Source organism: Frieseomelitta varia, unplaced genomic scaffold (assembly GCF_011392965.1).
Source record: "Frieseomelitta varia isolate USP_RPSP 00005682 unplaced genomic scaffold, Fvar_1.2 scaffold_495, whole genome shotgun sequence".
Taxonomy (NCBI): domain Eukaryota; kingdom Metazoa; phylum Arthropoda; class Insecta; order Hymenoptera; family Apidae; genus Frieseomelitta; species Frieseomelitta varia.
Genome location: NW_025110251.1, coordinates 443,281 through 457,515, shown reverse-complemented (window position 1 = coordinate 457,515; position 14,235 = coordinate 443,281). Strand labels below are relative to the sequence as shown.

Genomic DNA, 14,235 nt, shown 5'->3' with positions numbered 1-14,235 from the left:
ACAAGCGTGCAATGGTGCTCCTGATAAAGGTACATACTCCGTACCTTCATCGCGATACCGATATCTTTGACAGTCGGTAGTCCAGCTACTGGATTAGACGATTTACGAGGGACGAAAACAAAAAGAAAGCAAATACCTTCAACAAATATTTGCCAAATTTGTTTTTTCTATTATCACTTAGGGTTTTCCTTATGACCTTATACTTAAAAGTATGTACAAAATTTGTGAAGGATATCGATAGCAGCATAATAAGTACATGCGTCACTTTTTGGTAATTAGTCATATTTTGAAGTATACTGTTCAATTACTTTACATTCGATAAGATAAACTAAATTCCACTCGATTTCTGTGAAATAATGATAATACAATATCTTTGGCGCATATATTTGTATGGCTTCATTATTTCCTTGCTGTTTCATCAATGATTAATCTCAGGAATATTCTTTATGTTATCCCTCATGTAATTTTATCTATAGTACATTTGCATGGATGAAAGATAGAGAAAGTTTTTAAAAGAATGAGTACAAGAATGACATATTGTACATGATATGTAGACATTATTCAGAAATAATGTTATTATTTCCAAAGAGAAAGAAAAATTCTATAATTCTATAATTGAATTAATTTTATTTATAATCTTGAATAATTTTCTTGTTTTGTTTAATATTTTTTCAAGTTTTCTCGAAATTATTAAAATATAAATTATATATTGAAATATTAAATATAAATTATTAAATATATTGAAATATAATATTAATTGAAAGGTAATACTTGCAAAAGAAAATAAAGATAAATTTTATCTTATATAATATTAATATTTGAAGTAATGTTCGCACATGTGTTTTTGAGTTGATAACGAAGAGCATGCGTACCGAAGTGATATCGTGAAAATATTTCTGTAATATTTTGCTCTTAGTTGTTTATGTTATAAATCAAATTTACACTGTATTGAAAATGATAACTAGAATAAATAAATGTACATTATATTTGACTTTCTGATTTAAGTGTTTTTAAGTTGATAGATAATTAAGGTTAATGCGTCATAGTGAATACACGCATAACCTATCTAGCAGCTAAACGTTAATTAGCGATGGAAGATGAGGAAAAAAGATGTCACGAAGAGCCTAGTGAATTTTATTTTGAATCTGATCATTTAGCATTAAAAGGAAATAAAGATTATAATACTGTCTTAAAAACAATCGTCATTCTTGAAGCACAACGTGCTCAAGCTATAGAAGATCTAGATAAACTTTTATCAATTCGTTCTAAAGCGCTAAAGGATCCGATATCTTTTGTAGCTCAAATACAAAATGGTGAGCTACCAGAATTACCAGGGCCACAAAAAATTGCCGAAATCCCTTACATTGATTGGAAACAATATAACATAGCTCCACCTGATACGCGAATGAGACCACAAACAAGACATGGGCACATTTTGCCACATATACAAACAAAATCAGAACAGGAGGATGGAAAAGTATGTTATATTGTATATATTTCATATACATGTATTAATTAGAATATAATTAGATTTTAGTAAGAGGACGTGCTTTTGATGAAAGCAAACCAGAGACTTTCAATCAATTGTGGACAGTAGAAGAACAAAGAAGACTAGAGGAACTTTTAATTGAATATCCACCAGAAGATGTTGAAATGAAAAGATGGACTAAAATAGCTAATGCTTTAGGTATATTAACAATATCACTTTTGTCACTTGGATATATTAAATTTAGTTTTTTAAATAGGTAATAGGACTCCAAAACAAGTGTCCAGCAGAGTCCAAAAATATTTTATTAAACTCTCAAGGGCTGGACTACCTATACCTGGTCGAGGTCCCAAAATGAAATTAGACATTAAAAAAGGAAATGGTCATAGACATCAACGCCATAATTCTTCATTATTGAGACGTTCTACATTTTTTCCTCATCAAGATATGTCCTTTGCAATACCTGATGAAAGCAAAGAACAGATAATTACAGAAGAATCTGTGTGTTATAATTTTATAGCTTGGTGCAAATCTAATTTATTTTATCTACTTTATTATTTATATTTATAGGAAGATGATGCTGGAAATAGTATTGATGATAATCCTGAACTGAGACACATAGAATTACTAAAAGAAGTAAAAATTGAGAAAGAGCAGAATTTGTCTCCTATATATAAACATATTGGGTATAAGGTATGTATGGGATATGTATGGCGTTGTTAGAATATAAAAAGAGCTCGGAGATTAATAATTTATATTTATAGTGTTCAATTTGTGGAGAAGACCCTTTAATAGGTACAAGGTGGCATTGCACAGAATGTCAAGATGGAATTGATTTATGTGCTGATTGTGCTGTAGCACAATTAGAAGCTGAAAAACCATTACATGATACACTACATAGACTGATTCCTATAAAACCATCCCAATATACTAGAAGCTATGATCTAGATTATTTTCCACAAAGTTTCAGTAACTCTTCTTATAATTATTTAGATCCTAATTTTTTACCTGAATAATTACTACTTGATCAAATAAATAAAAATTTAATTCTCACAAAAGTACAATGTAAAAATAATTTATTAAATATTAATATATTTTTAAAACTGTTACAAACTTATAAGTTTAGTGTCTTTCGTATATGTAAATTCTTCTGTCTGAATGACATTGTTCTGCTTAAATTTTAAATTAATTTTCTTTTTGTAATCGTCAAGAGTACCACGTTTTATATTCTCCCGAATAATTTTGAAAAATTCAAGATATTGATGCACATTATGTCTGAAAATATAAATCAATACATTAATAATCGCATACATAATAATAACAATAAATTATCTACAATATATGATTAGAACTTACATCATTAAAAGAACTTTGCCAAGTAATTCTTTTACATTACATAGATGATGTAAATATGCTTTGGTATGATTTTTACATGTAAGACATTCACAGTGGGAACATATTGGAGAAAAGTCATCTGCATATCTATTATAAAATATTTTCTTATAAAAATTGAAGAATAATTATAAATTCAGTTTTACATTACCTTCCTTCTGTAAACGATATTATATGTCCTATATTATTACAATCGTCGCGATCACATAGAAAAGTTAAAGCTTCTAAATTTTCAGTAATTATGTAAGGATACGATGTATCAAATATATCTACACCCAATTCAACGAGCTCTAATACTGTAAGAGGATTCCAACATCCCATTGATACTCTAAGTTTTTCAGTAGGTAAAAGACTCTGGAATCAGTATTATTTATAAAGAATTAATATAATTAAACTATACAACAATACAGAATTTTTTACTTACGATTGTGTGTTCTACTATATCTTTAATTTGTTTTGCTGGTATATCTTTCACATGTGGTCCATTATTATGCAATCCATCAATCACATATCCTATTAAAGGTTTAGTTTTCAAATGATTTATTGACACTGTTCTAGCATCTTTATCATAACCACCTTCAATTGCACCTAATATTTCAGAAGACTTCAATGCTTCAGATGAGGAATGTTTAATAAAACATTGTTCAAAAAATGTCAAGCTATTTTCTACAGATTTTGATATTCTTTTTCTACTACTGTCAATATTAGTATCTCCATCACACAAAGCAACATACATGTCTGGTTTAAATGTTTCAATTATGTCCATATATTTATCAACTGTCATTGCATATTTTCCACATCTTGTCCATAACGGAATGATTTTAGGTTCTCGAAAACCTGAAGGTGTAGTAAAGGCTGGATCATGTATTGCAAGAAAATTGATGTACTCCTAGACAAATATAATATTTATTATATTTTTATTTAAAACTAAAAATATAAATATTTATTACGTACCTTCATACCCACAAAATTTGCAAAATTAATATTACAGTCCTTCATTGTTTCCTGCATTAAATATGTAGAAGAAAGTGAAACAGATAACATTTGTGGACTTGAAGTAACCATTTTAAAAACATCTTTAGTCAAATGTGGTACACAGCCTCCCTAATAAAAATATTATAATTAAAATATTTCAATTTTGTTTCAGATTTCGAATCATGAAATTTTACCTTTGTATAAACAAGAACAAGAGGAGTTTCAAAAGTGCTATTAGGAATTCTTTCAAATTCTGTTAACAATCCAATACGGGCAGCGCAAGATTTTATTGAATTAGTAGTGAATTTCATATTGACTGCTATTAATATTTACCATAATTTATAAAAAAGTTAATTTAATAAATATTTTAATCATTAAGTACAATAATATAGTTCCACATTAAGACATAACCTTAATAAAATGCACATGGTATTCATTAGTTTGGTATATGTTACTACATTGCACGCTATAAACATGATAGATCTGGCTAGATTTAGTCATTGACTAAAAACAGATTAGATATAATATTACATAAAATTTCATGCCTGAAGTTCTGAAATACCGAAAAAAATCTTACGTTTTCTATGGATTGCTATGTTGAAATATTTTTTGTGGTTTTCACCATTGATTAAAAATAAAATCGACTGGACATTAAATGAGATTGATTGGATAATGTCTCAGGATCTCAATATCGGGAAAAAATCACTGGTTTTTCAGCGTCCTTAACGCTTAGACTATTGACATGTTGAAATATAGAGTAGATTTATGTCTAGTTATTTTTATTAAATTTTAACTTAAAATTAGACCAAGGTTTAAAAAATAAAATTACAGACGTAACATTTTTGTAAAAATTTTATTCAATGAATGAAAAGAATTAGGGGAAGAAAATTATTATTCTTTCTTCCAATTTATGCAATATATTTTCGTATAAAATGCGCGCACATAAATTTTAACTTTGTGTGAAGATTACAGCGCCAATAAAGCGGTGAAATTTTGCAATTACGTATTGCGATTCTAACCATAATCGATGTTTTTCGTAATCGATCTAATCGATTGAGATGTAACGTAAAATCGTCAGTTTTAGATGAGAAAACGACAGTAAAAAGCTGCTTAGAAATGATCAAGTAAGGACTATTGCTAAGACTTGTTTTTATATTATTATGTTTTATATTTTATATTATCGAAACATCTACAATTTAAAACAGTAAATATTATTTAAAAGAGTTATTGTATATATGTATTCAATCATAATCGTGATTTGTTACAGACATTTCCCACTGGATCTAACGGTTTTTATTTAGTGATATTTGCAATGAATTCTTCTGGATCACGTTTATGATACATATGTTGCTACCCGCATCTAACTGTAAGTCGTATGTTCTTTTTATTTTTCTGGTCATTCAATTATGATACTAAATTATCACGAATATGAGTAAGAATAAGAATAAATAGTTTCAAAAATGAACTGAATGTTTATACCACAATGTATTATACGAAAATTGTATTGAAATTAAAGATATAATAGTTTATATTTCGGATGTATATGGAATCAATGCCTGATTGTTAAATACTGAAAGTTTTTTTTCTACAATCGTTTGTCAAATTACCTTTGGAACAGAGACGTCTATTTGAATTAATATGACAGTATACAATCGGAATGTATTAATACTGAAAAACATTAAAATATAATAATGTTTCGCGCAGTCATGGACAAGGTACGGAATAGACATCTATGATATGGAAATTCGTATCATACCATTGACTAAAGATAGAATAGACCAGACTAGGTATATGAACAGTCATTGCATCTTACTGATTTGTTTTCGTGATCTGACATATCGACATAGTAAAATATCACTGGTTTTTTAGCGCAATCTATGTTTAAACACAGACACAAACAAGGTATATGAAGTGACTCGTCACAGACCTCGTCTGTGGCCACGGTAGATAAAATCGAGTTATTATAAGATCAACAGTCGGTACACTACAGAAACGCGGTCAAATTGAAACTGCGATGTAAAATATTAGATCACATTGTTAATAATAGTAGAAAAAAAATAATACTACATTATTATGACTAATAAATAATGATAATAATTTGAATTCTTAACATATGGTTTATTAATTAATTGAAAATTGTTTATAGATATGAAATTTTTATCTTTATTTACTGTACAATTTCTTACATACAAAAAGTGCAATGCCTTTAAAAATTGGTCACAATAATTGACTTAATTGCATACAGAATGAGTTCATTCATGTACACAAGTATTTTACGATTATATACATTTCTTTACAAGTTGCAATGTTATATACAAATCATGTCAGCAGTTACAGATGGAAACTTAGTACTTTGTTGTACCGTAGAATTGTCAAACATTTAAGATAATAATTCGATATTTTCAGACGACAGCTTTTATAAGAAATGAAGAAAATATTTTTAATCTTTTCAGGAATTTTAAAGTATATATCCCTGTTTGTGGTACATGATTGTAAATAATAACATAAAATTAATTATTGGATTTAATTGCAAATTATATGACAATTCATTTTTAGTACCGTGTCATGTCAATAATCAGATGAAAGTTAATTACTAACTTATAAACTTTCTTATTTTTACAATTTCACACATACACTTTTATACATTATTTCTCCCATTAGACTTCGCTAAATCACTATATTACATCTTACACTCGTTCTATAGTTACAAAAATTAGGGGCAAGAAGCATCACATCACATAGAAAATACAGATTCGTTAGTCAATCGTGGATTTGTGTCAGGAACGTTGTCGTGGTTGCAATAAAAACTTAATTTTGCTCTTTTCACCATAATTATCATGCTGATATCGGACAACCGCAGTCCTTCGTTTTCCGCGATTAGCACTTTAAGAAGCGTCGTGATTGAAATTGTATATTTAAGATAAATCATACGTTTCCTGTCCATTTCGTAATGATGCATTTGATTTTAATCGATCGGTAACGGTCTACGCAATAAGATCTGTAACAGTTTACGCAATAGGAATTTCAACACACCGTGTTGCGCCACATATATGCTAACACACCGAGGACATTGCATAAACGACAGAACGGAATTTTTTCTTTCTATTTTTGCGACACTTTCTGATTCTATAGCATTCTCTTGGAAAAGAACTCCGTTTGTACGAAATTTTGCTTAGTTTTCGATTAAGTGAACTCCAGCCGACTGAATTCATTCGTCTAAACGTGAAATTCTATCATGTGAACACGAAATATCGCAATTGATCAGTGGATTATTGTATAAATTCCACAAACTGATAAATGAAATTTCATTGATACAAATGGAATCCAACCGTAGATGTACAAACGACTTCCTATTTCGATCATCAGTAACAGATAAAAAGTCACGCTATGTTTCCTCGTTCAAGGAACTTTATTCGCAGATTCGTCGTGACGGTTCGTTCGTGACGAAATTGTCGGCGGGGCTTTCAGCGAATAAAATTTCAAGAGGAGGGCACGCGATGCGCCAAAAGCAGCCGGCGAACAATTCAGCGGCGCATGGGATTTCATTCCACGAAGCATTTTTCCGGTTGTGGGAACGCCGCGAGTAACGAGGAACGCTCAGGTTTGCCGCGATTTCACCGGTAATTCGAAAAATGTATAGGAATTAGCGGGAGCGGTATGCGTGCACGCGGGGATAAGGGACGTTTCGGTGGCAGCGGCGACAAAGGTATTCGCCATAGGCACGTAGATGCGTGAGTTTATGCGTGCGCGCTGGCGTAACCCTTCGTAGCGAGAGGGAACGCGAAAACGAGCAAAAAGTGGTGAAAGGAGGAGGCGAGGTGTGCGGGTCGCCAACACATATCTCGATATCTCACGGTTCGATCTTTCTCGGCCCGACCGCCCGTATATTTACATGTATAATTTATATATCCCGTAGCAGGGGCGAAGGTGGTGTGTGCCCAGCCAGGGCGGGTCCGAACGTCCTTACGGCCCCGTACTCCTTCCGACGCATCCTCGGCGTGCGTTGCACCACGCTCTATGTATCGCCCATTACACACGCCGTTCACGATCGATCGAGAATTTCGCGGGAATACAACGAGGTAAATTCCCACGATCCTGCCGCGCTGCCGATTTTCGAGAAAGCGTTTTAGGATTTTAGAATCTGGAATAGTTGATGGATGAGTATTCGTTCGGTTTGAGGACTTCTCGGAATATCATAATAGCGGGAAGCGAGATTTCCTGCGTGCGTGCAATTACGTAAAAAAAAACTAGGTAAAAGTAAACACGACTGTATAAATTCGCATTTGAATTAGACAAAGTTAAGAATGAAAAATTCAATCCTGATATTTTTGAGCTTGAGCACAAACTCTCTTAGTCTTTCTTGCCCAACATATTTAATCTTCGCGGTCAATTTTTTTTAATTAAAAAAAGAACATGTCGCCACATTTACATCTCGATTCATTTATCATTTTTACGTCTTTTTTTTTTTTTTTTTGGAGATACTGCCACCAAGTATTCCTTGAGCCAGAAGAGAAAAATTCGTTGGTGAATCGCTCGCGAGTCTGACCGATACAAGCTCGTCGCTTAAATGCGGAAGATTCTGCGCGGAGGGAAGCGGGCCTTAATTAAGCGAAGGCACCAACGAATTCCATAATACCGTTCCCGTTCGCGTAACACGACCACGATAAGAGCCTACCCATCCGACAGCGCGGCGCGTTCGTGGGATTTTTTTCGGCGAAATAATGCGCCAGCGCAGGGTATCGCCGGCTCTCCCTATCGCCATTGTGGCCACGAGAGAGCAATTAATTATTGCTTGGCCGCGAGGAAGTGCATTGTTGCATCTACATGTTCTCCTCGGTGTGTATAGTTAAGCGGCGGAGCTGTGAATGATTCCGGGCGTCGCGGAACGATTTTTTCGGCCAACGAAATGTTGCGTTCCTCAGTACGCAACGAACCGAATGACCGCGGTAATTTATAAGCTCGCAGAGAAGAAAAAGATATGTACCTTTCGCCTTCCGGTTTACGCGGCAACTGTCGGTTAGCTTGCATTAGCTTGCGTTATCTCTGTTTCTCCAGCATCTTTCTTGCACGAAGTACTTGTACGCACAGAAATTGTATCGATCGACATCGCGTAAAGTAAAGTAAAACGACGTTGTCTCTTTAAATAGTATTAAATAGTTCGTTTCACTTCGATTCAAAGAATCAAATGAACGGCAAGTCATCGTTCAGATCTTCATATTAATTAAAAGTTAACGAAGATTCGCGCGTATGAAAAAAAAAAGAAAAAAAGAAATGGCTTCGTTGGTTAAGACGTGATGCCGAACGTGGAAAGTATGTGTGGTGATCGTGCGCCGACAAACCGTGGGTGCAGGTGAGATACAAATGAAAGACGTAAACGCGGACGCGGCGGAGACTCTCGAAGGCAGAACGTCTCCTTCAGTTCGTGTTCTGTCGAAGGAACAATCGAGCCTGTCCGAGAGAAGGTAATTAAGAGAACACGACGGCGTCGATTAAACGAGTTCTGCCGAATCGGGTGAAACGAATTAATTCTGCCGTCGAACGAGGGTCGAAGATAAACGATTAAGCTTGACGAAGCCGGAGAATCCTGTTTAACGATTCAGTGACGAATACTATCGCACGATGCCGTGAAACAGTCACCCTCGCGTTGAAACATGTTCTCCGATGGGCAACCTTTCGCTGCAGAATTTAAATATCTATATCGCATGATTTATAATTTCCGTTTAGAAGCTGGTCTCGCGCGAAATTCATAATGAAGATTATCAGAGGAAGACAAATCTTAATTAGTTAAAATCTTGCATTCATCATTTTCACGGCGTCTGTGAATATAATTTCCTAGTCGGAGAGTCTCATTTTAGAGATTGAATGATTAAAGATGCAAACGAGCGCGATGGAAACATTCGTTCGTTTTATCAAGAGCATCTGAGAGCTATTTGAAAAAGGCGAGGAGAAAAAAGGAAGGATTACGAAACGTTGTACATCGGAGAGAAAAGATATCGTGCAGCATTCCGTGCAATTCGCTCGAAATGCAAAAGCAGAGCGGATGTAGCCGAGGGCGCTGACTGAAAGCCCCCGAACGTCAAATTACGAAACACCTGTTCTTCGAAACGACTTCATTCCAATCGGTTTCGTGCGTTTGTTGCTTCGTGCTCTCATTGCCTTCCCGAGGAGACCCTTTCATTTCGCGTCCGCCAACGAATATGGTCGATAGGACGAAGAACGCCGAAGACCGCGAGCAACGCTTGCGAATCCGACTGCCACGTTGCGATAATAAGAATAACGCTCGTAACGCGCTAGATCGTTAATAAACTAACAGATTCATTCCTTCCGTGGGCGGTCTGATTCCCTGAGAGGAGAACAATAACGGCATTGTAAGTGCGGTATAAAATTTCGTTACGCAAGTTTCGTTGACAAAGCGCGAGAATTAGTCCGCTCTTCTCCGAGCGGAACAGTCGATGTGCTCTTAAAGACGGCATTGACTGCCGCGAAGTATTATAGTTGCCACTGTAAGTGGAAAATATTTATGGCACTAGCGCGTTTCACGCAAACCGTTGAAGACGCGGATTTCGTCGTCAACGAGCTATTCTTCCATCTTTATACTGATAGTTGAATCGATCGTTTGCTCTTTCACGTTGCTCGGCACGCGAATACTCCCGAGTTCTGATCGTCGCGTGAAAAACTCCAGTCTTCAACCTCGGCGATCGAACCACCGAAATCAAAACGCAAATAAAAGAAGACACTGAAACACAATCGTCCGAAAAATGTCTCGATAAGAGCTTCTCGCTTATTGTTAATCCACAACAAGGAAAAAAAGAAAGAAAGAAAGAAAAAAAGAGAAAGAGAAATTTCATCCTAAATATAGTCCGATGGCACGGAGCTCTCGTTTATCGCTGCCAATCGATATTGAGGCGTTTCCAAGCCCTGCGGGTTTAGATGAAGGTTCGTGTTGCTTCCAGAAGACGCCGCCGCGGGCATCTGTTGATTCGCCGAATTCGAGCTCAGGTCGCTGTAGTAAGCGCTACTTGGCGCGCTGCTCAAGGTTGGCCCGTCTGGTTCGGCGTCGCTTCCGGTGTACGCCGTGTTCTGGTACGACGGATGATCACCGTTTCTACTGCCGATCCGTAGGTCTTGGTGATGATGGTGATGATTGTGGTGGTGGTGGTGGTGATGATGATGTTGCATCTGACCTGGAGGGACCGGTGTCGACGGCCCGTTCTCGTACATCTCATAATCCGGTTCTTGTAACCTGGAAAGATCATATTACGTCGACTCGTAAACATTGAGAAGTTGATCAATTAACCTGTTAAACGTGTTTGAACGTATATAACGTATCGACGTATTATCAGAGGCGGGATCATCGTAATTCTAAACTGACAGAGTTTAATAAGTATTAATAAAATGAAATTTATTCGATGCTTGCTCGTGGTGTACGCATGCGTTCGTTAAGCGGGTATTTGGTTTCCAAACAACGAATATGCAATTAAGCGAATACACCGGCGACAACGTTACGAAGGTCAGCGTCGAACGTTTCGTTTCCTTTTCGAATATTTATATTTGATTGAGCAACGGAGATGCATATTAATAGGATAATTATGCATGCTAACGGTACATTCTAGTCAGGTGCATTTCCCGTAATACATGCAGATTGCATGTCATCGTCAGTGTCCCAAGCGTTGCCGACGCTTGTCCTTCGAGACTCGAGAAGCCGTGTGAAACTGATCGCACAGACATTCAGGTTTCGATGTTCGCAGAAAACTTTGGACCCGACATAATCGTGGAAAAAAATAGACATTTAACGGTTCACTATAAAACATAATCGCGGCAGTCAGACCGTAAATTCTAAAAGTAGAGGTAACTATTGCAAGAAATTATGGACGGTAATGGCCCGAGCATAATACGTCGATTGGTATAACATCGATGCGCAATCAATTACCGACAGTGCTGCTTTAATGTGCAAAAACAATTAAAGGAAAGGCCAGCTGACTGCCAGCTATGCATTGGAATTATGAAAGCTTGAAGCTTTAAAGATTCATGAGGGTGTGTTCCAGCGCGATGGCTGCCGGATAGAAAACGATTAGAACGACCTCCATAATCGCTCCGCGAGAGGAACAACTCGGCGAAAAATTTTAATTACAGGGATTAATTTACCTTTTACTGTGACGCGTACGAAGTGTGTCCCTCTGCAAAGATCCGTCGCCGCTGCTACCGCCGTAATGACGATGTAACCTTGCGGCGTCTAGTTCGTGGTATTCGTCGTCCTGTCCGCCGGAAGTTGTACCGTACGTCGAGCTTCCTCTCATTTGTAGCTGGAGATCGCTCGCGTAGCTCGCGGCCTGAGAGTCCAGTTCTGCGTACAGGGCTTCGTCCGTTTGCATGTGGGTGTAGTGGTTCTCCACCGGGAGATTCATGGCTCGTCTGTGTTGCGGAAGCGACAGAGGCGTCGTGACGACTCCCGGTGTACCGCCGCCGCGTCGCGAGCCTAACCACGACCACACATTGTGCCCTTGAATCACATCACACCAGCCCATACAAGTCGCGTACTTTTCATTTGCTCTACGTCAATTATCGAGTGCCAATATTCCACCCATTATTACCCATGTACAGACTAGAGTAGTCAAAGTACTCGTGTACATTACTATGGAAAATCGTTTCGATACAACGATGGGAAAAAAACGAGATAATACCTTGGACAGTATCTTAGATTCAGCAAAATTAAAATTTATTTATTAATTTTACGAGACAAAAAGAGAAATTGATAGTTTGACTTGACTCGAGTAGTCCCAGAGTACTTGCGGAAGAGATATGGTGCAGCGATACGACGATGATGTGTTTGCAACGATACGTACCAGGACTAGGAGCGACATCGTGATAAGGCGGTAGCTTATCGAGCTCGAGAGGTGGCCGGTCGGGTATAACGGCCACTCCACTGCCAGCCCCGCCGCCGCTACCTGGGCCACCGGTCTCCTGGACGTTCGAATCCTCGACGCCGACACTGCAGCAACTCGCTAGAATAGAAACAAAAAAAAGAAGAAAAAAGAAAAAAAAAAAAGAATGTAGAGAACGCGTGAGCGTTCGGTCCCTTGGAAAATTCGTTCGGCAAGGACCGTGAGTGAAAGTCGCGCTCGAGTTTCAATGAAACAGGGACGAAACCCAGTGGAACTCGAATCGAGGCGAAGCTCGTGAAGTGCCAGGTGAGCTCCGACAGAATCCTGTTACGTTGCACGGTTATACACACGTATGTATACGTACAGGCGCAGGATCACGTGCGTAGATATATTACACGTACGTATGTGTACACGGACCCGAATCACCGCATTATGACATGAGCTCGCGTACGGGGAGAGGAGTGGGAAAAAAGCGGCTGTTTTCTGTATGGCCTCATTGTATGCCCGTCATCGTGCTGTCACGGCGCTCATAGAAACGCGGCAGGGTTTGGGGTGGTTGGTGAGAGAGTAGGGGCGGGTGGAGGAACCAAGAAGTAGAAGAGGGAAGGCAACGAGGATAAGAAAGACGAAGACAAAGACGAAGACGACAGGGAAAGAAAGAGAGAAAGAAAAAGGGAATTTGGAATTCATAGATCAGAGATGCCGCCTGGTGGTAAGTGAGCATGAGAATGCTACGGAGAAAAAACGAGATTATGGGAATCTCTCTCTCTCTCTCTCTTTTCTCGTGGTTCATAATCTACGCATGTAAGTACGAGACTCGTCGGTTGTCGTCGTCGTGGTCGTCGCTGTCTTCTGGCCGGTGGTTTTCGCCGCTCGAAACCGTGGAGTCTCGGAGCGGAGTCGCGCGTCGCAACGCGCCTTGGCGGCTGTCACTTGCCAGGAGATACAGAGACTGGTTCTCGTTTATCGCGCGGTACCCTTACACCAACGGCACGGACAAGTGTGTTGCTCGTGCAACCAGTATAATCTTCTTCCCCCCGTGGCTCACCTAGACGCTATTTTCTCCTTCTTCCGAGAAGCTGCAGGCTTGCCTGTAGGATAATCACCGATACGCTCTAACGTTTCAGAATGAAAAGCAGGGTGACGTACCCATGGTGAAATTTAATTCCTCGGTTCTTTCGCGACTTATCCGGAGTCTATGGATATTTATAACGAGCCGTTACACCGTAATTTGCATAATTAGCGTCTGCCTGGCTACGAGATTACTCGGTAATGGGAGATGCGAGTAAAATCGCGCGCAAAACTCCATCGACGTATCGGTCGATGCATTTCAACGAGAGCGAGCCGATTCGTCGGTAAGTTTCAACATTTTCATCCGACTAACGGGTACAGGGCCTCGGCTTGACAAGCCGAGAGAGGTTATTTGTCTTCCATTATGTAAAGAAAATTGTTGGCCGTTGATTTGCGCGCGGAGACACGCGAACCTGCTCGATCGGGACC

At 37.8% G+C, this 14,235-nt stretch overlaps 3 protein-coding genes across 4 annotated transcripts in view; 1 reads left to right on the top strand and 2 right to left on the bottom strand.

Annotated features, from left to right (window-relative positions):
* The first annotated feature begins 830 nt into the window (after positions 1–830).
* On the top strand, positions 831–2,547 carry LOC122533122 (ZZ-type zinc finger-containing protein 3). The gene is made up of 5 exons (XM_043662519.1): positions 831–1,477; positions 1,531–1,687; positions 1,746–1,987; positions 2,057–2,179; positions 2,251–2,547. The coding sequence occupies exons 1-5, from the start codon at positions 1,091–1,093 to the stop codon at positions 2,500–2,502; spliced, it is 1,161 nt and encodes a 386-aa protein (XP_043518454.1). The 5' UTR covers positions 831–1,090; the 3' UTR covers positions 2,503–2,547.
* LOC122533121 (queuine tRNA-ribosyltransferase accessory subunit 2) lies at positions 2,546–4,596 on the bottom strand. The gene is made up of 6 exons (XM_043662518.1): positions 4,048–4,596; positions 3,833–3,982; positions 3,303–3,767; positions 3,030–3,232; positions 2,843–2,968; positions 2,546–2,761 (listed from the first exon to the last, which is right to left on the bottom strand). The coding sequence occupies exons 1-6, from the start codon at positions 4,162–4,164 to the stop codon at positions 2,593–2,595; spliced, it is 1,230 nt and encodes a 409-aa protein (XP_043518453.1). The 5' UTR covers positions 4,165–4,596; the 3' UTR covers positions 2,546–2,592.
* Positions 4,597–5,989: 1,393 nt separating this feature from the next.
* The window catches only part of LOC122533120 (TSC22 domain family protein 1-like), an 84,772-nt gene continuing 76,526 nt past the window's right edge, over positions 5,990–14,235 (bottom strand). Inside the window, exons 5-7 of one of the 2 annotated variants that reach the window (XM_043662516.1) lie at positions 12,697–12,855; positions 11,999–12,353; positions 5,990–11,096 (exon numbers count right to left, since the gene is read on the bottom strand). In XM_043662516.1, the coding sequence (XP_043518451.1) occupies positions 10,703–11,096; positions 11,999–12,353; positions 12,697–12,855 (908 nt within the window). In that variant the 3' untranslated portion in view covers positions 5,990–10,702. The remainder of the gene's footprint in view (positions 11,097–11,998; positions 12,354–12,696; positions 12,856–14,235) is intronic. The other variant, XM_043662517.1, reaches the window with a different exon arrangement.

Coding starts and splice junctions, on each gene's coding strand:
- LOC122533122 (XM_043662519.1), top strand. CDS start 1,091: ATGGAAGATGAGGAAAAAAGATGTCACGAAGAGCCTAGTGAATTTTAT. Junction 1,988..2,056: donor AGATAATTACAGAAGAATCT/GTGTGTTATAAT, acceptor TTATATTTATAG/GAAGATGATGCTGGAAATAG. Junction 2,180..2,250: donor ATAAACATATTGGGTATAAG/GTATGTATGGGA, acceptor TTATATTTATAG/TGTTCAATTTGTGGAGAAGA.
- LOC122533121 (XM_043662518.1), bottom strand. CDS start 4,164: ATGAAATTCACTACTAATTCAATAAAATCTTGCGCTGCCCGTATTGGA. Junction 3,983..4,047: donor TTGTTCTTGTTTATACAAAG/GTAAAATTTCAT, acceptor TATTTTTATTAG/GGAGGCTGTGTACCACATTT. Junction 3,768..3,832: donor CAAATTTTGTGGGTATGAAG/GTACGTAATAAA, acceptor ATATTTGTCTAG/GAGTACATCAATTTTCTTGC.